General features: G+C 40.1%; 1 protein-coding gene across 1 annotated transcript in view; it reads left to right on the top strand.

Moving 5' to 3' along the window:
• Positions 1-26,643, top strand: part of LOC106784385 (calmodulin-binding transcription activator 2) — a 52,963-nt gene extending 26,320 nt beyond the window's left edge. Inside the window, exons 4-16 of the mRNA XM_014743859.1 lie at positions 11,029-11,120; positions 18,572-18,760; positions 18,845-19,243; positions 19,324-19,637; positions 19,701-20,187; positions 20,274-20,609; positions 20,682-20,929; positions 21,023-21,222; positions 21,479-21,586; positions 22,542-22,702; positions 22,895-23,367; positions 23,973-24,128; positions 25,520-26,643. Coding sequence (XP_014599345.1) covers positions 11,029-11,120; positions 18,572-18,760; positions 18,845-19,243; positions 19,324-19,637; positions 19,701-20,187; positions 20,274-20,609; positions 20,682-20,929; positions 21,023-21,222; positions 21,479-21,586; positions 22,542-22,702; positions 22,895-23,367; positions 23,973-24,128; positions 25,520-25,658 — 3,302 coding nt within the window. The 3' untranslated portion in view covers positions 25,659-26,643. The remainder of the gene's footprint in view (positions 1-11,028; positions 11,121-18,571; positions 18,761-18,844; positions 19,244-19,323; positions 19,638-19,700; positions 20,188-20,273; positions 20,610-20,681; positions 20,930-21,022; positions 21,223-21,478; positions 21,587-22,541; positions 22,703-22,894; positions 23,368-23,972; positions 24,129-25,519) is intronic.
• Positions 26,644-26,884: the final 241 nt, after the last annotated feature.

Here is a 26,884-nt window from a genome sequence, read left to right on the forward strand (position 1 = left end):
AGAGAGAGAGAGAGAGAGAGAGAGAGAGAGAGAGAGAGACAGACAGACAGAGACAGAGACAGACAGAGACAGAAAACATGAAAATTGTCAAGTTTGCGGATTTGATGAACCAAGAAAAAAAAGTTATCTCTAGTCGTGCATTTATGAAGATGATAAATTAAGAAAAGCTAGTATATTTTGTTATTTTTTTTTAAATCGATATCTCGAGTGAGTTTCTTTTTTTATCGCATTGTAAATTAATATAATTGATAGATAATGGTTCCAAGTATAATATTATAATAATTTCAATAAAGTTCGTTATATTCATGCATTCGTTAGTGCAATAAGAAACAAAAAAACAATCAAGTCTTATTAGCGAATATTATTACGGTGCCTATAATGGTATCGATTTCTACATTTTAATTTTGTTAGTTCTTCAAAAAATAATTCCACAAATTAGCTTAACTTTTGATAGAGTTATCAGTCTCTCATCAGTAACTTTAATAAAAATAAATTTTTCACTTTGTTTTATAGATTCTTGCATTTTATATTCGCCGCGTTTCCAAAAACTGAAAGGCAACAAAACGAAAATATCGCAAACGTTGGTTTCTTGGTAAAATTATTGAAGGATATAAATGACTAGTCGGTTGATTAAAAATCGTTTGGAAGTAATGAGAAATCTATAAAAGTGAATAAAAGATAGGAGGTAAGCTTCCTTATCGACGTGATTTCTCGCAACCCCTGGGTAAAAATAGAAATGAACCCTCGTCGTAAGGTTATAGTAGGAGGATACATAGAGATACGTAAGATAGGGTGCTCTCTAGCGGGTAAACGTGGTGAAGGGTTAATTCGTAGTTCCGGTAATATCCGCCAGAGCGGCGATTCTGTGCATTCTTCGACCTGTGCTTTCGCGAGTTCGTTTATATAGGTTTCTTATATTCACGGTATCCTAGCATATCCTTGCTCTATTCTGACCTATCCGATCGCTGCTGACTGGACTGGGTATCGACCCCTGAAGAGACAGGAGCTCTTCTTCTTCTTTTCTACCCCTCTCAGCGATTGCACGCTTTCGAAGGATCCCACTGTTTTCCTTCCGGCTTCAACTTATCCTTCCCTTCGAGTTTACCAATCTTATCCTACCAAACATTTGTGTTTTTTCATCCTCACCCTCTTTTCTCTCTATCTCTCTCTTTCCGTTGTTCTTATTTATCTTTATTTACCCTTAGCGTGTGCACAATTCTAATTCGTATACGTTGGATGACGACCGTCGTAACATAGTTCCAAAACTTGAACGCTCCAAAGCGAGAAGCGCTAAAGTAGTCTGATGAATACGAGGTCGAGCTTCTCCGAACCCGGCAGCAATCTTATCGATTGTCTTAGCCCACCTACCGTGACACTCACCCTCACCCCCTTCTCTCTCTCTCTCTCTCTCTCTGTCTGTCTTTTTCTATTTTTTTCTTTTTTTTCAAGCAGAACAAACCGTCTTATTTGCTCTGACCCTCCTTTCTTCGTCCTTCTCTCTTCCTACTTAGAAGAAGGAAGTATCACCAGCGACTAACGACCACCGGTCAGCTTACGTGTCCAGTTAACTTCGTCCTAGTTCTATGTACCATAGATGAATGTATTCTATGGGTGTATCTATGTGTGTGTGTGTGTGTGTATGTGCGTGTAGAGTCACTTCCTACTTTTTGAGACCTCGTACGAGACCGTGAGACTCGCAAGGGCAAAGAAAGAAAGAAATAAATAAAGATAAAGAGAGATAGATAGAGATAGCAGTAAGAGAATACAAAAGGGACGGGCCAAACGAGGAAGACGCGAGAGGTAGTTGGACACGAGTCTCTGCCAACATTCTATTTAAAGCAAAGCGATAGTAGTAGTAGTAATAGTAGTAGTAGTAGTAGCAGCAGCTAGCTAGTTTGCTAGCTGACTGGTAATTTACGAGCTTATAGCAAAAAAGTTGGACACTTTGGGGATGGCTCCGCACTTTGACACGTGACCCACTTTTATCAAGTTACGTAATTGATCACCTCGCGCCTACCCGGTTCGCAAACGTTCGAGGGCGACCTCTTCCTCTTTTCTACCTGTCCATTCTCTTTTTCACCTTCTGTTTGTCTTTCTGTCGGTCCATTCCCATTAGACGCGGCAATGCATCGCGAGCGTACACGCGTGAAAGTGGGTAACACCGCGGTGATTCTTGGGATTATCCAAAAGCTGCCGCCTGATCATGAACTGCGAGATAATGAATATTACGGAGTAAGGAAACTCCTCCATTTCCAGGTCGTTTATCTAGGGAGCATGTTATCGGTAGCTTTGTTGGCTCAGTTTTATCCTAATTTAGTCGAGGTAGTTTATCGATCGTCAGAGAAAATTTCTATCTATTCTAGTTAGGATTTTCGTTTCTTTTCGTTCGGACAAATAGATCGTCGTAAATGGGAAGGTCAAGTCACGTGCTTCTTTAACTACTACCAGGATCGATAGCAATCACTACAATTAGAACTCTCATAGAACGAAATAATCGTTACTGGGTTCTCACGTTAATGTTGATTAACTAACAAGAAGAGGAACTTCGGTGGTTATCAGCGAACAGCTCGTTATCGTCCAATTCCCTGTCGCTTCTCCCTTACTCTCTCTTTCTTTCCCCACAAACTATTACCTAGACGAATTTTTGTTTTTTGACCACGGATTTCCTATATCGTCAGGCGTTGTTTCTCTCTTCGTTATCTCTATCTCTTTCTATTTCTCTCTCTTGCTCGTTCAAAGAATCTCTACCGACGTGGTAGACCTCGTCGATGATTCAGATAGCATCGATCAGAGTCAGAAAATTTTTCTATCCTTTTCTCTAACCTATACTGTTTTCAAATCAATAGGCTAATTTCGAGGTGGCCCGGGTACGGTCGATGTGTCTGATGTCACCGCAGGAACGTCGAGTAATTAGAACACACTAACAATAAGCAAGCGTGCTCGCTATTGGATTCCCCTTTTGTGTTCCGCTCTCTAATCTTCCGTTTCCACATCGGTGCTCGATACGATGATTATTTGCTCTAGTCTTTTTCATTTAAGTATATGCGTTTGCGATTAATTTATTTTTATTTTCTTGATTTTTCGGTTAGATAAAAGAACTTTTGGTTTTTCGATTAATAATTATTTACGTCGAACGCGACGGAATAAAAAATTTGTCAATGAAAAAAAGGTTCGATTATTGAACGAATTGAATTTTTTCTCGAGTAATTTTGTACGATCTATGATATTAACGTTTTTAAATGAATCATCTAACGAACTGGTGTAGGTCATTTGATTTTTGATCTACAACCGTCGTGAGTTATTCGGTCTCGATTATAACGTCGGGGTTAAATGATGAGGCTACGCGAGGAAAGCTTGGAGAGTTCACCATGAGGTAGGACACGTTTGGATCGGTAAGGGAATCCGTGAAATGGTAGTTGTAGTTGTAGTGGTGGCGATGGGGTACTTTTGGTGGTGGTAGTATTCGTTCGAAACGACAACGGCACATGCATCCTTTTCGCGTAGAAAGAGAGGGAGAGAGAGAGAGAGAGAGAGAGAGAGAGAGAGAGAGAGAAAGAGAGAGAGAGAAAGAGAAAGAGAGTTCTCTTCACACGTTAACGTTGGCAAACGTGGAACAGTGTACTTCTACCTAGGCAACGCTTAAATCCATATAAATACGTGCCCATGAATCCGGCCATTAATCAGATTCGCGATAGGGAATGGAATAGAGGGATTGTAGGGTGGGATGGAATGGTTTGAGGTGCGGTATAGTGGGGTGAATGAGAAAGAGTCTGGAGCGCAAGCCCGAGTGATTTTTACCCAAGCCACCCACCCACCGAGCCACCTTCTTTTCTCTATATATTTTTTGCTGATATCTATAGACTAGTAGGAAGGAAGACTGGTTGTTCCAGGGGTCACTAGAAGATGGCGGCACCTCCATTAAAATTCGACACGAACCTTCTGCGAGAATCCGATGTATGCTGTGTCATGCACCCACTTCTCTCTCTTTCTCTTTCTCCTTGTGCGCGTCCCCCGTGTTTCTATACTGTCTATGTTTATGTCTCTATGTGTATGTCCTTTACATGTAAGGATAGTACAAGGGGTAGTTCTACGAGTCTGCAAGCGTACAACTCCACGTCTCTTGCGGCACGAATGCGCATTTTTCGTGTGTAGGTGCGAACCTGCTGGGCACTCTGTCTCCTTTCTCACTCTCTTTCCTTCTTTATTTCTTTTTATTTTTTTTTCTTCTTCATTTTTTTGTACACCCCCCTTTCCTCCACATCGTAGGCTGTGAGTGGAATATGGTTTAGGCGACTACCAAGAGAGAAATCGTGCATCCACTAGTACTGCCGCTTCTATTACGCAATAAGAAAACTATTTCCATCGCGTTTCACGTTTTAAAGAAACTTTTTATTGCGACCCCCTTTTCTTTTCTTTCTTTTTTTCCTCCCCTCGTTCTCCCATCTTCTTCCCCTTTTTTTCGTACCTTCTCTACCTCTTTCTAACCAATCCTCTTCCTTCTTTTAGTTTTCGTTTCTTTTTTTAAGCTCGTAATATATTCGAATAATTTCGCACGGAAGTGTACGAGAGACATGCCCTTTTGACGAACGCAAGAATAAGGTTTACGATCGCAGCATTTTCCTTTGATTTACAAGTGTTAAACGTTGTAAAGCCACTGCAACCGGAGGAAGAGCACGATCGTTATCGCACACATATATGTGTATCTATATACATGTTATGTACATGCATGTATACATACGTATGTAGAAGAATGTATACAACCGTGTAAAACGAGATGGAATTTTCGTTTGGAAAGGATTTAGTCGATTTATACCGATAGATGCTATCCTCTTGGTGAATAACGTTTCATGTACGAATTAGTATGAAATATAATATTGCTTGTGGAAAAAAAAGAGAAGAAAAATAAATAACGAAAGAAAGAGAGAGAGAGAGAGAGAGAGAGGGGGAGAAAGAGAGAGAGAGAGAGAGAGAGAGCAAAAGAGAATTGGAGTTTGAGAGAGGGAGAGAGAGAGAGAAAGGAAGCTCAAGATTATCGAACTGGCAGGGTGGAGGAGGTAGAAGGGGAGCAAGAACGGTACCGGAAAGTACGTGCAAGGCCGTACGGTTTCGAACGGCACGAACGAATTTCGTCCTCGATGTAACCTTTTCGCGAACATTATTTTCACGTAGTATTATAGAAGAAACTGGAGGTATAAGGTATATAAGATTTATCAAAGTTGTACAGTCTCGAGAAGACGAAAGAGGTAGAGTAGTAAGTATTAAGGTTCGCGCGGTAGTAGAGTAAAAAGTATAGCTAGTGCAAGCGATAATTGTTTTGGAACGGGGTTGTTGGGTTGGTAACGTTCGGCACGACGTTTTATTTCTAAGAGCACGAACGAACGGACGAACGAACGAACGAACGAACGAACGAACGAACGAACCAACGAACGAACGAACGAACGAACCAACGAACGAACGAACGAACGAACGAACGAACGAGCGAAAAAGGAAGGAAAAAAGGAAGGAAGGGGATGATCCCAGTGTGTGTGAGAGAGAAAGGGTTTTCGTAGGTTCTAGCTTGTCGGAATAATTTGCATTCTCGGTAATCTTTAATTTATAACTCTAGCGAGTTTTCCAACCGAGAGAGTGAGAGCAGGCATATCGTTAGGAACGTTTCTACTTTGGTGAGTGCTAGTACTCTGCTCTATCGTGCTGTACTGTGCTGCTGCTGCTGCTGCTCTTGGCGGTGCTTTGCCGGTCGTGCTTTTGCAGAGTGTGTAGCAGGATAACGTTGCCTTGTCGAAGGAGAGAGAGAGAAAGAGGGTGGGTGGGTGGGTCGAGAGGGTTAGCTAGTTGGCGGTGGGGGTAGCTCGTTGGCCAGGGCCCGTAGTCGAGCCTCGGGAGCCTGACCGACCAACCGACCGAACCGCTGCTACTACTGCGCTCTACTCGTTTGGGTGGGGATAGCTGAGCACCGACCGACAAAGAAGTGGGGGCAAACGCGAATCGCTCGGAAAGAGAGGGTAGTGCTGTGGATAGGGGTAGTTTGGTGCTGAAGGAAGAAGGAAAAGAGGGGAGGGGACACGAGGACGAGGAGCGGAAAGCTCGGGAGTCGCGGGCTGGATCACTCTGCGGCTCCCGCCGCTCGGGAGCAGACACGCGGGGCCAAAGACTAATTTGAACTATTTTATTAAAACACATAAACAAAACAAATACATATTTGTAAATAACACTTTTAAAAAGGCAACAAGAACAACAACGGCAACACGAAACTATATTAAAAATACACGCGAATATATAAACAAACAAAATTACGTCACGTTGTACTTCTCCTTAAGAAGCTCTTAAAAGCCTGCTACTACTTCTACTATCTTCTTATTGAAAATCTTTTTAAGAAAAAGTCTTGTGTATTTTTAAATACGAGAAAGGATAATCGAAGGAGCACGCGCGCGGCTGTTGAGGAAAGGAAGGAAGGAAGGAAGGAAGGAAGGAAGCAAGGAAGGCAGGAAGGAAGGGGTTTTAACGTTACCGACGCGAGTGCCTCTTCGACGGCAATCGCGTCCTACCGGCCTGTGAACGGAGGAGAAAGAGAGAGAGAGAGGGAGAGAGTTAGATAGAGGGAGGTGGTAGAAAGAGAGAGAGAGAGAGAGAGAGAGAGAGAGATATCAGCATCCTGATTATTATCAAAAGACGAACAACGCCTAATGAACGAGTCGAGCGATTAGGAGAAAATATAATAAAATACAGAGATTCCTCTGCTTTTTGACTCTTCTCCAGTCGTCGCGGAGTGAATTAGAAGGAAGGAAGGAAGGAAGGAAACATTGGAGAAGGCGAGCTAGCACGTGCCACGAGATAACGAAGGAAAAGTTTAAACAACGAAAGAAGAAAGGAAGGAAGGAAGGAAGGAAGGAAGGAAGGAAGGAAGGAAGGAAGGAAGGAAGGAAGGAAGGAAGGAAGGAAGGAAGAAAGTAAGTAAAGTAAAGTAAAGTAAAGGAAAACGCGTCGACTCTGAATCTCCGTTTTGAGTTCTCTCTGTAACTGTGTGATCCTTACATTATTTTGTCCCTCCGGTTGGGGACAGGTTCAGTGTTGTAACTTAGGATATAAGAAGAACAGAGTTTCGGAGCGCACAACAAAAAGGGAGAGAGACCGGTAGAGATTGAAGGAAAGTGAGCGAATTAGAAAGGGACAATAACGATAAAAGAAGAAGAAGCTGATAGAGGAGGAGAGTAAGTTGCTTCTCTTAAAAGGGAGGAACAAGGAAAGGATCGGGTAAGACTTTGCTAGAAAGGGTGACCTACCCTCCAAGAGCGGGGCTCCAGTTTTTTATACTAGATCGAAGAATTTTAAGAAGAGGAAGAGGAAGAGGAAGTGTATCAGCGAAGAGTATCTCTCATCGAATTGCTATAGACAGTCGATAGATAAAGGGAAATATATATATATATAGTGAGAGAAACAGCAGCAGGAGGTAGGAGGAAGGAGAGTAGGAAGGAGGAGGTGGAGGATCGATCCTATGCGCGATACTGTTTCCATAGCACGTTCGTGCCTCCACGTGCGCTCGCTACAAGAACCGTCCTCGGTGTAGGTAAAGCCTGACACAGGAAGTGTCGAAACGAGCCAAAAAAAAGGACCGTGTTTGACGACTACGCGAAGAGAAAAAGGAGAGAAAGGGAAAATAAAGCAGTATTATCTCGAGCAAGTGTGTGCGTGTAAGAGAAATAGAAAAAAAAAAGAGTAAAAGTTTGGAAACGAGCTGACTCGTGTGCACAATCCTCCAGGGGATATGTCCTGCCGTTCCAAAGGGAACCATCCAACGCGAGCACAAACATTAGCGCGCAAAGGATATCGGCAAGCCGATCGTATCTTCATCCTGGATCCTGGTATTAAAGTGTCTTGACGAAAAGAGAATCATCGTCTTCATCGTCAGAGCATCAAAAATAGCAACATCAACATCAACATTAACAGCAACACCGAGAGCAGTAGCAATACTAGTAATAAAAGCAGCAGCACTGGGAACGGCAGCAGCGCCGGTAACGACTCTCGAGCGAGTATTGCTACTAGGATCCTGAGCGAGGATCTCCATCGGCTAGCTGGTGCTAGCACGAGGAGGGCGCAGTCGTCCAAGCGAGAAGGACTGCTGGCTCTTTCGACCGGTGGCCCAACTACGGCGAGAGCTACGAGCTCGTATAAGAGCTCAACTACAAGTTCTACATTGAGCTCTGCGTCGAGTTCTACATTGAGCTCTGCGTCGAGTTCTACGTCGACGACGACGACGACGACGACGACGACGACGACGACGACAAACGTCATCATGCCGGCTAGAGCTCAACGAGCGCGTACCTCTACTACCACCACTACAACCTCGTATGGTCGAGGACGATGACGGTCGGCCACGATCGGTAAGATCAACGCGAAGGTCGCTCGAGCGAGCGTTACGGAGATGGCGAACTACAATCATACGAACGCACAACGCGTCGTCTACCACGCGAATCACCCGACGTCTCTTGCCCCGAGTGAGTCTCCCAGCCTCTCTTCTTCTTTCTTCTCTTTTTACTTTTTTATATTTTTCTTTTTTTTTCTCTTCTTTTTCTTCTTCTTCTTCTTCTCTCTCCTTTCAGCATAGAGCGTCACTCGTCGTGGGAATTTTCGCTTTCTTTCTTCTTACCTTGAAATTTCTTTGCACTTTGAACAAAATACCACCGTCAAAGATCTCCTTTCCAATGCATTTCATTTATTTATTCATTGAAATATTGTAAACAAACTTTGAGCCAAAGTTCGCATCGACCACTTATTGTCAGAGTATCGATAACAATAGATTAAGCTTTATTATGCTTTATTAAATTAATTCATTTAATTTTCAGATATACTTTTTTTTTTTCTCTCTCTTTCTCTATCCACCTCTCTCCTCTATTTTAATGGGGTTTATCCAATTTTTCAAGATCTTCTTTTAATTAAATTCCGGGCTTTTGAAATTTTTACGATAAAAAAAGGACTCTTTAGTATTATTACTCTTGACTCTTATTATTAAATTTTCTTTTCATTTTTGTTCCTTTTTTAATTTCATTTCTAAGAACCACATTAGAAACGTTTACCTCGTACGAAAGAAGGAAATGCAAATTCACATAGTCGATGCTTTAAAACGATTATCCATTGAATGTCGGCGAAAGCTTCCTGTCTGTCTATACGGTTAAATAAATGTTAATAGTCGATTTAGTTTGATATTTAGATAGATGTTTTAGCTTCGACATGCTGGTATCTAAAGATTTTCTAGCAAAGCTTTTAATTTTTCAAAACGCTTGACATAGTTTTTCAATTTTTTTTTCCGCATCGCTTTACTTAACGTCGACGAAAGTTAAATGAATATGCACCGACGAGGGTCGAAGTATTTTTATCCTACTATTACAATTTTTTCTTTTTCCCTTTTTTTTTTCTCTCTCTCTCTCTCTCTTTCTTTCTTTTTCTCTTTCTCTTTCTCTTTCTCTTTCTCTTTCTCTTTCTCTCATCAATCGCCCGTCGAGCTTTTCCGTGTGATAAGAATTACTTAATTCTCAGTGTATATGTAATATTTCCGTTTGAGTGAGATGAATCGACATAAACTACAAACGGCGATGGTTTAAACTACCTAAAGTTTTCGTTAGAGAATGTAGAAACCGAGCCAAATTGCACACAAGAAGTTTTGCTTTCGACGGCCAGAAAATCCAGATTGTGGACTTAACGTTCAAGCGTGCTGCACGTTGTTTCTTCCTACGTTTCTATCATTTTACATGAGACTGCTTGATTAAATGAGAATGTATATTTTACTTTTTTTTCATTATTTATCATAAGTCGAATAGAATAAATATTTTTTTTCCACAAATATACCAATGTTCACAGATTTTCGTTAATCTACATTTTTTTTCAACAAATTTTAATTGATTTTATTTAAACAACTGTGTGTGATTAATTCGAGTGTACGACTGATTAATTTGATCGTATTCAATTAAACAGGGCAAATTTATTTTTTTTCTTAAATTTTTTTCTGATTATGAGTTTAAAGAGTTTGGTGCAAAAACAATTTAAAATCTAATGGATTTGTATTGATTTTAATGAGACCGTCGGCCTCATTTACGTAGCGTGTGCGGTTGGTACTTATACATTTCGCCATTCTCATTATACATACATAGAACATGCGTGTGTTCTAAATATTAGGCAAACCGCGCGTCGTGGCAACCGATTGCGACGAAATTCAAATTCTCCAGAAAAAATTTTGTGTATGTATAAACTTACCACCTTGTGCTGCATTTTAATAAATATATGTTAATGTCAAAAATATACAAGAAAATATGTTCGTTCGCGTACGTTTTTATTTTTGAAAATATAAGAAATTTCATGGTTTCTTGTACCTGAGGTAAATACATTCCTGTTAGTGTATACTAGTAAGTATAACTATATATATGTATATTATATTATACTTACTTACGTATAGTAAGTATATACCTTTCGAGAGTGCATTAAAGCCTCTCAAGAGTAACGACGTTTATCGAAAGATTACGAAAAGTATATGAAATGTTACACAGAATGTTAGACTATTTCGCAAGCGCGCTGTTGAAAAAGTTTAGTTCTTTGATAAATAATGTCAAGTCTTTACGTTTTATTCCATCCAACGAATTGTCAGGATCGATCGGTTGTTCGTGCTGGTGGACGAACATACAAAACGGAATTAACTGTATGCTTGATTGTAACCAGTCGTATGATTGAGTGTACGTATCTTTTACATGTCAAAATGTTATTTGATGATCCTACAAAATATTATACAATTATATTTGGACGCAAATATTCAACCTTAACGATTTATTTTTATTTATAATTTTCTAGAAAATAAGAGAAACTCGTTCGTGCGTATCGGAAATGATTTAATTTGATAAGCCGCACAATACGGGTCGTCGTTGATTGCACACGACTTTTTCTAATTTACTTAAATCGATTTACGAGTGAGAATTATGTAATAAAATACAAAAAATTGCAGCAGTGTTTCAGAGGAGAAATTAATTTGGAAATATTCTTATCCAGATGGGGATCCCATAAAGCTTCCGGAGAATTTAGAGACTTTGCCGCGGGCCGAGCATTTTCCCACGCAAAGACACCGATGGAATACCAACGAGGTGAGTACCAACCATATATGATTTATGATGTTCTATGACAAGGAAGTATACGAACAACGATGGCGACGACGTAGATTAGATTTCACTTTGATAACATAGTCGAACAGGACGTGTTACGATAAGTTTAATCATTTTGAATCTTGTATATCTAGTCAAAAAAGTTTATCTACTAGATCTCGGTTTAAGTTTATTTTTGTCTCTTCCGCTATTTTTTTATTATTATTATTGAAAAAGAGCAAAAACGAAACGAAACGAAACGAAAGAGGAGGAAATGGAGGAGGAGTAGGAGGGGATTCGAGGTATGAAATTATCGGAATTCCGATGGGCATTTTAAGGAATAGCCTCTTTTATATTTGTATTTTTTTTCTTTTCACAGTCGACACTGGTCTTTTTAGTATGATAGCCTACAAAATATATATATATATATATATTATATACACACACGCGTAAGGGGTTCGTTCGGATATATCAGTATATCTTAACAAATAGACAAATATTATTCTCATCGTCGTCTATATATATAAAACAGCAGCAGGGTCGTTAGTTAGGTTTGGTTGAGTTCTAGCACTGTTCCTAGTTAGAACGATGTTGTGTTGGGTCGGTGAAGTTGATAGCAGATATACATACACACATCTATACATATGGACCTAGTAGTGCCGGTGCCGATGTTGTCGGTGTCGAGGGCGTTGATAGTGGTTGCTAGTGGTCAGAGAGAGGGATAACTAGTGTCGGTATTGGTGTGTTGGTTGCAAGAGTGCTGCACATATCCAAAATACGACTACGACCACGACCACGAATACGACGACGACCACGAGCACGGCGACGATGATGAGGATGAGGAGGAAGAGAACGTAAAGCTTCGTGCACACATAGAGAGAGAGAGAGAGAGAGAGAGAGAGGTATANAGAGAGAGAGAGAGAGAGAGAGAGAGAGAGAGAGAGAGAGAGAGAGAGAGAGAGAGAGAGAGAGGTATACCGATGTAGTCCACTGCTACTCTGACCCCGGTCGGCCTCCGATCAATAGCAGGAGGCAGACCGAGAGAACGAGAGAGCCAGCCTGCCAGTCGAGCTTTCGAGCTTTTCACTCTTCGAGCTACTCTCTCCTTTTCTCTTTCTATTTCTCGTTCTCTTTTTCTGACGAACCGAATTGCGACTATCGTTATATACTACTTGTAAACTCGATGGGAGTCAACCTACATGTTGGTTGTTGCTCGCCCTTGGAACAACTCTCTCTCTCTCTCTCTCTCTCTCTCTCTCTCTCTCTCTCTCTCTCTCTCTCTTTCTCTCTCTCTTTTTATTTCTATCTTTATCTTTATCTCTCTCTTATTTTCCTACTATCTCTCTTATTTCTCTCTCTTGCTCGGAAAGGTACTAGAAATTAAAGTGCTCGGAAAGAGGAGACTCGTCGACGATCACCCTCGATGAGTTTCAGGTGTCTGACGAGAATGTGCCTATCTCTACTTACATACACTGTCCGCTTTTATCCTCTTCCTTCTTCTTCTTCTTCTTCTTCTTCCTTTACTACTTCGAGTCTGCCATCCTCCATCTTCTCTCACTTCAACCACTCCCGGGTCTTTGAGTCTTTGTGTAAACGTAGCCTCTTGTGCCTTCTTAAAACGGAAAATTCTCTCTCATTTTTTTTCCTATCTTTTCTCTTTCTCTTTCTTTCTTTTTCTTTCTCTCTCTCTCTCTCTTTCTCTCTCGTATCTTCTTTCTATTTTGTGCTTTTCTTTTCTTTTCTTCTTTTTTTTTTCTTACGGCGAAACGCAAAGAGAGGATGTCGGGTATATACGCAACCCTGCAACCTGGTGTAATGTTGTTAATGAGGTCGAACCGAAATCCCGGCCACCGTGCCACCGTTCTTTCATGCACGTTCAACGGACCTTTTTTTTCTCTTTCTTTTATTTTTCTTTTTTAAGCTCAATAGAGTTTCCCTGTCTTTTCCTTTTTCCAACTCTCCTCTTTCTTTATTTCTTTCTTCTTTTTATTTCTTTTCCTACCTCAAACAGTGAAAAAATAATGCTCGGGGTCAAAGTAAATTTTTTTCTCATCGATTAATCTTAATTATTATTCTAGAATCATATTATGATTATTTTTATTATTATTCGTTTGCATCTCTCTATCGGAATAAAAATATTTCTTTTCCCAATTTTAAATTGTATCCTTGGATCTAGGTTAAAATCTCGAACATCTTTAATTATAATTTTTCTAGACGTTCATCAAACTGAACATGTACAGATGCATACAGGTCTATAGATACATGTATCTATGTAGAAATATATAGATTTGTACATAGTAAGTCGAAGAACTCTAGTAGTCTTTTGATAAAATAGCCTAAGAATTCTTTCTTGCGTATTAGAGTGTTGTAAATAGAGACGAGGATCTTTTCTGAAGTTTGTACCTCTTTTTGTGCCTCTTTTAACTTAAGAACGTACGAGTTAAGTGTGGGACAGAAAGAAAGAAAGATAGAAAGAAAAAAAGGAAGAGATAGAAAGAGGAAGAAAAAGAAAAAAGAGGAGAGTAATTTTTCTCTCGAAAAATTGTACGTAGCTATTCTCGTCCTTGATACATTCAAGAAAGGGATGAGTGGAAAGAGGACAGAAGAGGGGGCTTGGGTTTTCGCACACAAAACATTCAGGTGATATCCTTCTAAAAGACTTCTGACGTGGTTCTTCGGTTTTTATTACCGTCGCCTGATAAAATCCCATTTGTACTAAAATAGAGGCCCCCACAGCATTGGATGCATACACGAAGGATGATTATAGTAATAAGTTTTAGCACATACCTACGGCTACGAACACGTCGTTCGTTTTGTACTCTCGTTCCATCAAACGACTAACTTCTTCTTTTTTACCTCGGGTTATTAACTATCAGTCTGCAGTGCCGAAACGTGTTTTTCGCGCCGATAGAGAGAGAGAGAGAGAGAGAGAGAGAGAGAGAGAGAGAGAGAGAGAGAGAGAAAGAGAGATAGAGAAAGATTGTGTGTGCGAGGGAGAGAATAAGCTTATTTTATGCAAATACTGGCACTTTAAGCGGCCCCTCGCTATTGTGTCTTAAGACGATTTATTAATAGATCTCACGATCTTCACCGCTAACTTTCAATTTGATTCGTTCGTGAAATGAAAGGAAGGTTGAACAATAAGATGATGATGATAGATAAAGATAGAAAATGAGAAGGGCGAGTTACTGGTGGTGATGGGGATGGCGGAGTAGAGGAAGAGGAGGACGCAGAATCCGTCTGCATTACCGATGATCCAAATTAATTACGCCACTCTTGGATTTCAGTTCCGCGGAGATAATAAGTAGCATCGTAATGTAACTTAGAGAGAGATAGAGATATTGTAGATAGATATAAAGAGATAGACAGATAGATAGATAGATAGATAGAGAGAGAGAGAGAGCATTCGGCTTTAGCCGGAATCCCAGCGTTTGTACGGGGGATTCGTTTTTGAGGCAATGTTTGACTTTGCATATTGATTTCCGCTCGAAACCGACGTCGAAATGTAGCTATTCGAATGTTTGCAATTTCCTACGGTACACAATGCGAATGTCGGCTGCAATTAACATCGTTTTGTTCCTTCGCGTTCGCGTACATATGTGTACGCATACATACATATATACATGCATATAGATACCCAGGTACCTATCTATCTACGTTCAAATTTCATCGACTATTCCGAGTAGTGGGGTAAAAGAAAGAGAGAGAGAGAGAGAGAGAGAGACAGACAGACAGAAAGATAGACACTTCCAAAGTTCTATTCGATTATAAATTCGTGCTCGTTCATATCAGTTGTGTGTGTGTGTGTGTGTGTGTGTATGCAATGAAAAGGAAGAATCGTGTGTCCCTTAGGAGGACATTTAGTATTATTTCGTCGTCGTCTCTCTAGTCGTTTGATTTTCCTTGGTAAAAGACGATGTCTCTTCTAAATCCTCGACCCTCCTCCTTTATTCTGGACATGTTTATATATATGTGAGTGTGTGTGTAAGATGTAGTAGTTTGTACGTAGAAGCTCGGATTCAGGATACGGTGATAAATTGCGTAGCAAGGTTAATTAGTGAAGGACATTCTTATCGAGACGTTCGGGAGGCACATAAATAGAAGAGATTTATCGTAACTTCCTTCCTCTACCTGTAGCAGTGCGGGCTGGTGGTCGTCTTTGGCGACGTTCATGGTGGCACTGGGACGCCGACAGGATGGTAATGAAATATCGATATTGGACGATGTCGGAGAAATTGCGTGGGCGTTCTCCATTCACTGTTATTCAGTGCTCTACAAAGGGGCCAGGAAATTGGCAAATTTTCTCGGACGAGCTTGGAAATATCCTCTATTTTTTTTCTTCCCTTTCCTTTTTATTTATTTTTCTCTTTTCTCGAACAAACGAACAAATTCGAACGCATCGATGCACAATTTCGAAGATACATTTTTTCCCTAAAGTTAAAAGAAATTAAATAAATATTAAGATAGAAATATTTTCGTGTTTGGATATTCTTTCTTTTTATCTTTTAGGTTTCAAGGATAAAATATGAGGAGAATTAATTGAAATTTAGGACTTCTTAATTACATGCCACATCGATATCGATTATTTAACTATAATTAAACTCGATAAAAGGGAAAGAGAGAGAGAGTTTCTCGTGACTTTCATGACTACCGGTATTAAAAGATAGTAGATTCTTCTTCTTTCATGTCGTTTCTTATCGTCTCGTTTAATTATAGTTAGTACTTTTTCGTCGTTCATTTAAGTTTCACCTATCATCTGCCGTTCGAAAGTTTATAATTCTTATTACCACTACTACCAGCATTACTACTACTAGTATTATATTAATACTATTATACTATTTGTTCAAATCGTCATACGCAGATTAGACTCTTCGTGGGGGAGTTACGAATGTCAGCTTAAAAATGTTCTCCTTCTTCTCGCGTGATCCTATAAAATACGCGATTCGTATGATCAAATAAATCTCAAGAAATAATCAACTTATATAAAAGTAAAATTATAGTAATAATAATAATAATAATAAAAATAATAACAAGAACAATAATAATAAAGTATTTTAATATACACTCGGTAACTCGAATATTTCTCGATTAAATCGCGTGTGTATACACATATATACATACGAAAACTTTTTTTTTTCAGTCTTGGGATACATCGTATAAAATAAAAGTTTAGTTTCCCTAACGATTTCAAAGACTAATTTCAACTTTACTTCTGTTCGAACGGTTTTAACCGTATCCTGCACTTCTCGACTTGTCAGAGTTATTTTACGATGTTACTACTGATAAACCGTTTAATATCGTGTGATTTCACTATACGATTTCGAAGTTAATAGTTTGAACAGGCCTCTTGCTACTGTCCGTTAGCATATGTATGTAGAGTTCCTTATTGTCTGACTACTTCTATTCAATCCCTACTATTCGACTAACAATTAGAATTTGTAGATATCATGACATTATCGCCTGACTGCAGACAGCTTCGTTACTACTGTCACTCATTTTCTATCTCTTCCCTGACGCTGAATTATCAGTCGATATTAATGAAATTTCTTCCAAGTGAATATCAACTTCGCTTTCTCCTATACGTCGATCATGTATAAACATACACACGATCATAGTCGTCCAACACATAAACATATACACGTGCGCGTGCGAAGAATTGTTTCATAATTCAATAAAAAAATCTTTTTTCACATCAATTTGTTCCCTTTTTTTTTTGTAACTTAATAAGTCTTATCGAGAAAATCTTTTTCCTTTTTTCTTGTTTGTTTAAAGTTTCTTTATGTACATGCCTATACATAATAAATTGTTTCGCAATTTAATAAAAGTATTTTCTGGAGAAACTTTATTCTCTTTTGTTGTTGTTGTAAAAGTTTCTTTATCGAATCAACCTTACAATCTAGATTCCATCAGATTCTATCACATTTAAGAATATTCCTGGAAATATCCAATTTCTCGAGGTATTCCATTTGATCCTTCGCCTATTTCTCTCTCTCTCTCTCTCTCTTTTTCTCGGTAAAGTAAATCAGGCCGTGAAAAACATGGGCTGCTTTTCTTCCACTATTCGCAATCATGATTGGAATCAGTCGGAAATTTTTGGAAAGCATCTTTGGTGCTGCGGGTAAGCCGACCTTGTATATATATGTTCATATGTATACACATATACACACATACATAGATACATATGTAGGAAAACTGTCAGTTTCTATATTCCAAAGCAAATTATCTACCATTGCCTGACCTATTTCACACTTGGCAGGTTGGAAAAGTTGACTAGCACGTAGAGGAACAATTTGCTTAGAGAGGTCCGATTTAAAGGGAAGTGGTATTGGTAAGGGTTCGATACACGCCCTCCTAGTTAGAGAATCCAGAGGAAAGATAAAAAGTATTCGATATTCCAGACTCGTTCACTGCCGTCGTTAGAGAACACCTGTGTATTTTCCGAGTACTTCATTCTTCTGCTTTATATTTATCGTTAGTGTCTAACATTGGGACAATCATAGCTCATACCAAAATATTCCTATTGTTAAAACACTTTTGTCATGATTTCCAACCTGATTATATTGTTAAAGAAGTTTTGACACTGAGTTTGGAAATATTCTTATCTTCTTTTTACAAGTATAACAAAGAAAAATAGAAGAGAGGAAGAAGAAAGAAAAGATATTACATGTATGACAGAAAATGATAGATGAAGAGGAGGACCGGTGAATAGTTGAATCGAATAGAGAGAGGCAACTGTTACTATGCGCATACTTGTTGACGTGGCGGATCTTATTGTGCAAAAAGTTGCCGGAGGCGTTGATAGTGAAATGTATGCGAATATTTTCTATGTGACGAATCTCTTCTAAGATTCGTATCACCTTTAGTGAGATAAAGACGAGGATTGGAAGGAAGATCAGCAATATATCAGCGCGATTCGCGAGGAGAAGCCAAATCCTCGAGAAAAGGAAGGTGTCAGCGAGCTTGCCAGAATACTACATACATCTATACATATATGTACATACACACGCACACATACACACACACACACACCTAGGCTCCTTAGAATTGAGTTTATTCTTTTCGTTTTAAGCAGTCCTCGATTCGATCGCATACATGTTCGAAGCACCTTCCGATGCGCGGCGTCACGGCGTGAATGAAATGAAGGACTCCGTTGGGGCTACACCCAATCAATACTAGGAAGCCGACTTCCACCTTCCTAAATCATGTCCTCTCTAGCTTGATAAAAATCTACGGAACAGTATACTCGAATATTCTACTCGCGCTTTTTGTGCGCCGATAAAGAAATAACACCAAAATCTTATATAACTTTTATCCTTTGAGAGTTCTTTTTATTATAACATTGCGATCAATATTACAACTCTTGCGTATTTACGTTTGTTTAACGTACGTTACGTTGTGAATTTTAGAACACGGATCGAGGAATATTTCGTAATGGAAGTTATTTGTGTGTTTAGGAAATTGCCGCCATCCTGATAAGCTTTCAAAGGCACACCGAGTGGCAAAGTCGGGAAGTTAAAGTTAGACCTCGAAGTGGCTCGATGTTGCTTTACTCGAGAAAAAAGGTTCGCTATCGGCGAGATGGTTACTGTTGGAAAAAACGAAAGGATGGTAAAACCACGCGGGAGGATCACATGAAACTTAAGGTCATTGTCATTTAAATATACGTTTAGGTATACATTTCTGTACGTATGATTAATAAAAGTAATTTTGTGAATGTGAAATCTTAGGTCCAAGGCGTCGAATGTATCTACGGTTGTTATGTGCATTCGGCGATCCTACCAACGTTTCATAGGAGATGCTATTGGCTCCTTCAGAATCCAGACGTTGTTCTCGTCCATTACCTGAACGTTCCATATCCGGACGGCGATGCGAAGTTAGCGGCATTGCCAACGTGTCTTGCATTGCCACCAGACAAGAAGGAATGGACGCGGGACGAATTAGCTTCTCAATTAAGGCCCATGTTCCTCGGTGGAGACGATGATCCAAATAATCCTCATTTAACACAACACTCCACTCATCCGGTTGACATGATCGTTTCGCAATTGCTAGATAGACAGAGGGCATCGTCTACTTCTTCTAGCAGTAGCGCACAACTTGCACCCAGAAGATTAACACCAGATAATCAGGTTAGAAGTAGAAAATAGTTGGAATTATTTAGATATTTTCAGTATCGCATCAATAGTTAAGTCGATACTATACCAAACAGGTTTCATCAACGACCGGCGGTCAGCAGCCCTCAACAACAGCTTCGCCGGCTCCACGTGTATATTCTAGACATTCCCATTCGACTCAGAGCCAGCAACCGGCTCCTTTAGTTTTAAGTTTGCAACAAATTCAAGGTGGAGGTGGTCTTCTGATACTTAACAGTCAACCATATCATCATCAACAACAGCAGCAGCAACAACAGCAACAACAACAGCAGCAGCAGCAGCAGCAGCAGCAGCAACAACAACAACAACAACAACAACAACAACAACAACAACAGCAGCAGCAACAACAACAACAACAACAACAGCAGCAGCAACAACAACAACAACAACAGCAGCAGCAACAGCAGCAGCAGCAACAACAGCAACAGCAGAGTCAGCAAGTGGAAATGCAACAAGTGACGGAGCAACAAATCGTTCAGCAAACTAGCGTCGATAGAGAACAACAAACACAGCAAGAGATCGATGCACAGGATAGCATGGATCGATCAACTGTTCAATCCTTACCTATCACCAGTTCAGCTTCCGAGGTCACAGATTTCGCTAAGATGTTAGACTTGAGTCAAGAAGATATTCAGAGGACGTTATCCGCAAACATGGTTCCGCCCTCCCCGTCACCCTCACCCGCAGACGATAGCATGATAAATCCGATGGACTTTATCGATTCCTCCGACGATGTTCTTATCAACTTGGATGCCTTCGACGTGTTTGGGGATCTACCGGAATTACACGATTTCGAGGCAGAAGATACGAAACCGGATATCAGAGGTGGACCTGAAAACGATGTTGGATGTCAGCCTGGGACAACCGTCCAGATCGCAGAATACAGTCCTGAGTGGAGTTATACCGAGGGTGGAGTCAAAGTACGCATATCAAATATTCAACAAGATTTGTATATCGTGTGTCAAGGTTATTGATGTATTTATATTAATTTTTCAAATACTCGTAGGTTTTGGTTGCCGGTCCATGGACAGGTGGGAACGGCTCGCAGAATTATTCGGTGCTTTTTGACGCGGAACCAGTGAAGGCGTGTTTGGTTCAACCTGGTGTATTGCGTTGCCAATGTCCTGCCCATGCTCCAGGTATCGCGTCTCTTCAGGTAGCATGCGATGGATTTGTCGTATCGGACAGCGTTGCTTTTGAATATCGAAGAGCACCTACAACCGAGCCGAATCCAGAAAGAGCATTGTTGGATCGATTGGCGGATGTGGAATCTCGATTGCAAGGACCAGGTCCGCCGTCCCCAGCGGCTCACCTGGAAGAACGATTGGTGGCTTATTGCCAGGTACGTTTAACGAGGGCACAATTCTTGTAGAATTTCAATGGAGGAGACACTAACGATGGGGTTTTCCTTTAGGATGCTGTCGTTCGTCCGTGGAGAGTCGGTGCCGAAGCTCTTCAATCAGGTGGACCGACCCTGTTACATTTGGCAGCAGGATTGGGATATTCTAGATTAGCTTGCGCGTTGCTACATTGGAGGGCCGAAAATCCGAGTAACGTATTGGATGCTGAAGTGGATGCTCTTAGACAAGACAGTGCTGGATTGACACCGCTCGCCTGGGCTTGTGCCGCTGGTCATGCTGATACCGCTAGAATCCTTTATAGGTTGGCATCGACCATTGGTCGAACGATGTCGTCATGAATAAAAAGGTGGCTGAATGAAAGATGAAACGTTCGTTTCGTCGTTCGGTTTTGCAGATGGAATGCGATGGCGTTGCGCGTGAGGGATCGTCAAAACAGAAGCGCAACCGAGCTAGCAGCAGAGAACGGACACACGGCAATCGCCGAAGAACTGAATCGGCTCGAAGCCAGAAGGCAAGATGAGAGGCTTTTCTTGCGACCAGCCAGCCCTAGCCCTAGGAGGCCTTCTCAAGACAGCGGTCTCGATCTGGCGTTGTGTTAGTCTTGTTTGCTATTATACTGCCCTTTCTCCGTGCACACGCGCATACACACTTAATATCCACACGTAAATCAAATCAAATCAAATCAAATCACTCCTTCTATTTGAAAAAAATCCCTCCCCACCAGCCTCCCATACCAGCCCCGTCCGAACAGTAAATCAATCCTAGAAAGTATAAAAGGCCGTAAGTTGTGCGAGTGTAATATCATTAGAGGCAAACGAGTAGTATTAAGGGGTTTATCGCAAAAACACAGGTGGTTCCCCGCTCCTGGACAACATGGAATTGTTGCAAGAGGATGAGTCGTCGTTAGGCCTCGGCGATCAGGGAATGGAGAGCGCTCCGACCCCTCAAGAGACCGTAGGTCCGTACCCTCCTCGTTTCCCCTTCTGTTTGTCTGTCTGTCTGTCTGCCTGTATCTATCTATTTGTAATTATCCGTAAATCTGTTTTTCTGACACACGCCGATAGATCTTACTACCATCCGACAATGACAGTATTGCGTGGCCTTTGAATCCGTAGATATATCCTAGCTAATACAGCGAACCCCTTACTTTTTAAACACGATCTCTTTCTCTGTCTCTGTATTACGTACTAAACGACGACCAGGCGGTCGAGGCTCACTTATCCTCAAACTCCTCTGAAACTCTTGCAGCTTGAGCAGTATTGGTGTTGCTTGGCCTTCGTAAATGCTGGTGTTGGATATGATTGCTGTATAAAAGTCTAACTTTCTTAGCCGCCTATTAACACCTTCTCGGCCGCTGCCGATGATTTTTTCTCTAAGACGACTACAGCGACGACGACAACGACGACGATGATCTCTCATTCGTACGGGACGAGCGTCGGGTCGTACCTCGTGTGAATAGGGTATCGCCTATACGAAACTTTTATTTCAACCGTACAATTATTAATATTAATAATCATAATACTCATAATAGTAATAATAGAAATAATAATACTAATAAGGACAAAGAGAATCTATCGAACGAAAAGATGAGGAAAAGGTGGCTAATAGAGAAGTTTCGTAAAATCATCGGAAAAACGTCGCTCTAACGAGAGTGATATCTGTCTATGAAGGAACTGAGGGAATTGTCAACACCGGTGTCCTCTTTCTTCAAGATGTCGGTCTGTATTATCGCAGCCGTTTAACCGGTGTAATACGAATAACGGCGAGTCTTGGTGTTAAACGTTTTATTGACATGAGATGTGGCTCATCGTACGTTAACGGCTTTTAAAACTTCGGTGTTGTGATCGGTGTGGTTTCGGCGGTTCGGGATAAGACTTTACAATCTTCGCTAGGGTGGTGATTCCTTTTTATAGGGGAAGAAGACGCGAGGGTGCTGACGTTGGCCGAACAAATAATAGCCGCGCTACCGGAAAGGATCAAGAGAGCGGAAGGTGATTCTCCGTCTTCTTCCTCGTCCCCTCCGCCGCCGCCACCACCGTTGTCGCCGTTAGAAGATGCTTTGATGGAGCAAATGGTGAATTTCACTGCTTTTTATTCATATATTTTAGAGATATACTTACAAAACTTACATATTATACATGCACATACCTCTACTACCATACCGTAGATATTTGTTGACATGAGAGACGCGTGTACGTAATCGATGTTAACGTTGGATCACGTAACTCGCGTAAAACGCACTTGGCGACTGGAACTTTGTTTCTAGCCTCTCGATTCTGGCGAATTGTTCGACTCGTACCGTGAATGCAGCGGAGGCGCGGCCTCCGTCTCAGATGCCGACGCCGAGGCGAGTCCATCGAGTCCTTCCAGCAGTTGCCTGACACCGGACTCGCCCTCGCCACCACCGACAACGGCAGACTTTTGCGAATTTTTGCAATTGCAGCTGCAACTAGACGGTGGTAACAATCCAAACGCTGCCGGTCAATACTATCCAAGCTGTAACGAACGGAAATTTCCTTCTGGAAATGATGGAAATGGGAATACCGATGGGAACGAAGCTGACTTGAGTAGGTTGACCTTGTCCGATCGAGAACAGAGGGAACTTTATCATGCCGCGAGAATGATCCAGAAGGCCTATCGGAGTTACAAGGGTCGTCAGAGGCAAGAAGAAGCCGAAAGACACGCAGCCGTTCTCATACAACAGTATTATCGTCGGCATAAGGAGTGCGCTTATTACAGGTAACCAACTATTCACGATTATTTTTGTCCTCATCTTTTTTCTTTCAACGAATCATCTCTCCATTGTCTTTTTCTTTTTCTCCTCTTCGTCCATCTCGTTCCTTCGAATCTCGCGAGATCAGCCGACTAATTTTAACGAGCGATGAGTAATTATCGAGAGATACGGACATGCACGTTCGCCGCACATTAATTTAACGTGATTCAGGTCAACCAGCCCGATAACGCTCGAGTTCGAGGTACGTGCCGCACGGGGCAAACTTTTAATTGGCGTCGTAAATAATTCAACAACTTTTCCTCCAGTCTCTCTCTCCTCTCTCTCTCTTTCTTTCTTTCTTTCTTTTCCTCCCTCTTTCGTCAGCCTTTCCAACCCTCGCTTGACTCCCTACATTTACAACGAACTGCGACGGTGCGAATACAAGATTAACTTACCCTTTTTTCAAGTTAATACAAATCTTATTCGATTGTAAGCCAAATTTTTTTCTCTCCCTGTTTTTTTTTTCTTTTATTCTTTCATCCATTTCGACTTCCTTTCAGGACTTCATTGTTCCTGCAAATTTATCATAAAAAAATGTTTGAACTACTTTGATTGTCTTTCACGTTTAAAGGCAAGCTACAAAGGCAGCCCTGGTAATTCAAAGCAATTATCGGAATTATCGGTCTCGTCCAGGATCAACTTGCTCGAGGCAACAGGCAGTACATCAGCAAGCGGCTCATCAAGCCGCCCGAAAGATCCAACAATTTATGCGCCAGTCTAAAATCAAGTTAGTAAACCAGACCTAGATTTCTATCCCCGTGCATTTCCTGTTGCAACGATGTAGCACGCACATTAGTTACGTAGAGTTCTTGTTAGCACACAAAAAGGCTTACCGTACGAAAGACAAATTAAGTTCTAAAGTCTCCCTCTTCTCTGTGTGTACTAATGCAGCTTGTCGTGGGACGATTCACGACCGGTAAGTAAAAAAACAACAAGTAGGGCAATCGTTCCGGCGAACACTGCTCAATAAAAAAACGAAAAGAAAAAGAAAAGAAATTAAAAAAAAGAAAAAATACACGTCGAACGATACCTGCTGAATATCGCTTCAACCACGACGATCAGTATTCCTTGTTACACGACACGAACTTCTAACCGATGTCCGTCGCAGTTACTGCAGTCTTTCATTGTCAGTGTTACATATACATATATACATATAGAAAGTAACGAAGCATTAATGTTACTCGTATTATTTTTAATTGATATATAATTTTTCTCTTTCTCTATATATATGTATATGATGTCGTGTTGATTTCGAAGCTTCCATCGTAGACGAAAGAAGTTTTTCGATCTTCGCGCTGAAAATAAGTCAAATATTTTTTTATTCTTCCTATTTTTCCATCAACTTTTTCGACGAATAATTCTACTCAATTGTTAACCTGTTAATGGGATAAGATTATTATATATCAATTAATTTTTTAGTTAGCTTTTTTTAGGATTACGTATAAATTTTGATGCTTCTTTTTGTTTTTGGTTTATTATTAATTTGTTGAATTATTTGATTAAGCGATTTTTTATTTTCTTTTTTTTTAAGTTTAAGTTTCATGTATAATATGAATTAGGTATTTTAAGTTTTTGCTGATGTAATCCAATTAACAGGTTAGACTAGTGGTTTTTTATCAATTTATTTCCAAAACAAAATATATTACGTTAGTCAACCTTTTTTTAGGGACGAATTTTTCGTTTCAATATCAAGAAAGTTCTTATTTTTAAATTTTCTTGATGGTAAATAAACAAGAGATTTGTTTCCAATAAAGAAATTTGTATTTGCTTTTTTAATTGTTTTACAAATAAAATTAGAGATTTCCTATATGATTTAAATCCAAGTATGTAGAGATAGAGGCTCACACAGAGGTTAACAAAAATCTACTATAGAAAAAAAAAATAAGTAAAAAAAAAGTAATGATCATGTCTGTTTATAAAAGGACACTAGTTAGGAAATAATAAATCAGCGTGATGGATCGAAGGACAGCTAGATCTGCGCCTGTTAACGTTGTCGTTGACGAGTTTCATGGGATTGCTTGATCGTTCGGTGTTGTGTATCACTAATCCCGATAAAAAGCGGAGTGTTATTGTGATTTAGATTGGTTATATGTAGACAAATGTTTCCTTACAAATTAGACTGCAGAACGCCAGGGCCGCCGCAAACGGGAACGTGAGGCAGCCAGTGGGCATTTCACGGGCGGTTGCTGTCCCCCAAAGCTCGCACTCATCTAGCCCAGGGGCCAGCCTACTAGCCGGCAAGCCAGAGGTCATTTAAACGATCGTCAATCCAACGGCACGAGGAACGCCAATGCCGACACAATCGGAAAGTAATTCTCCAAGAGGAAAATCATTTCAATTTGATCGGTTCATTCATTCGTTCGTTTATTTATTTATTCATTGATAAATCATTTTATGCTTAATCCTTTCATTACGGTAGTCGACTTCCTGCAGAAAAGTGTGCAAATTGCACATCGGTAGTCTTCTAAAGTGGACGAGGCGTTTGCATTTGCGTTTTTCAACGTTATTGTGAGCATTCTCTTGTATGTACATTTTTTTAAGTATTACATAACAAATGTCTCGTCTTATTATATGAGAAACATAAAAATAAGTACATTATATGCATAGGACAGATTTTGTATCGGTATTCAGGCACGAAGAAAAAAAATGGATCCAACTTGTATGCGTATATTAGATTATAATAATTCAATGGATAAAGATAAAGACGATATATGGTTATAAGCACTGTGAACTCAACACGCAAATCATCGAAATGGCATCACAACATTTGTTGTTTTCATTTGCTAAACACATGCGTGTGGATTGCTTATTGCCTGCCTTTACAAATATAAAATGAAGAACACATATTCTTGGCTAACTTTCAATTGCAATTAATCTGGGAATTACTGGAAAAGCATTGTATCATCGAAGTAAAAAAAAAAGTCGGCAACTGTAGTGGGCGCTCGTAACGAAAGGATTAAAGATAATATATTTTTTTTCTTTATGGACTACGAGAGAACAAAAAAGAGCTTTTTGCCCTATACAGGGTGAATCAAATTTCTATTTTGAATACTTATTTTCTACTTCTTACATTTTCACGTCTAACATTTTACATTTGTTTACGAAAACAACATAGTGCCACCGGACAGTATAGTTTTCATTATATTTTTGACTAATCTTATATGTGATTTGATTTCAATTTTTAGGCATAAACTTGTCTTCCTTAATGTTATATCTATTGAGATTAAATTTAGTTTATTTTTGTTCTCACTTTTTTTGATTTTATTTAATCAATTTTTTAATATGCTTTTTCTTTTTAATACTATCATGTGTCAACTTTGTCGACGAAAAAAACGAGAATCCTGCCTTAAGTATGTTACTCTCATTTTCATTAAGTTTCAGAAACGAATAACCGAATTTGAAAAAGGTGGAAACGATCGTGTTGATTGCAACATGATTTCGACGTACGAGAAAAAAAGAGAGAGAGAGAGAGAAATAAATAAA

Source organism: Polistes canadensis, unplaced genomic scaffold (genome assembly GCF_001313835.1).
Source record: "Polistes canadensis isolate GaletaPanama2010 unplaced genomic scaffold, ASM131383v1 scaffold_34, whole genome shotgun sequence".
Lineage (NCBI taxonomy): Eukaryota > Metazoa > Arthropoda > Insecta > Hymenoptera > Vespidae > Polistes > Polistes canadensis.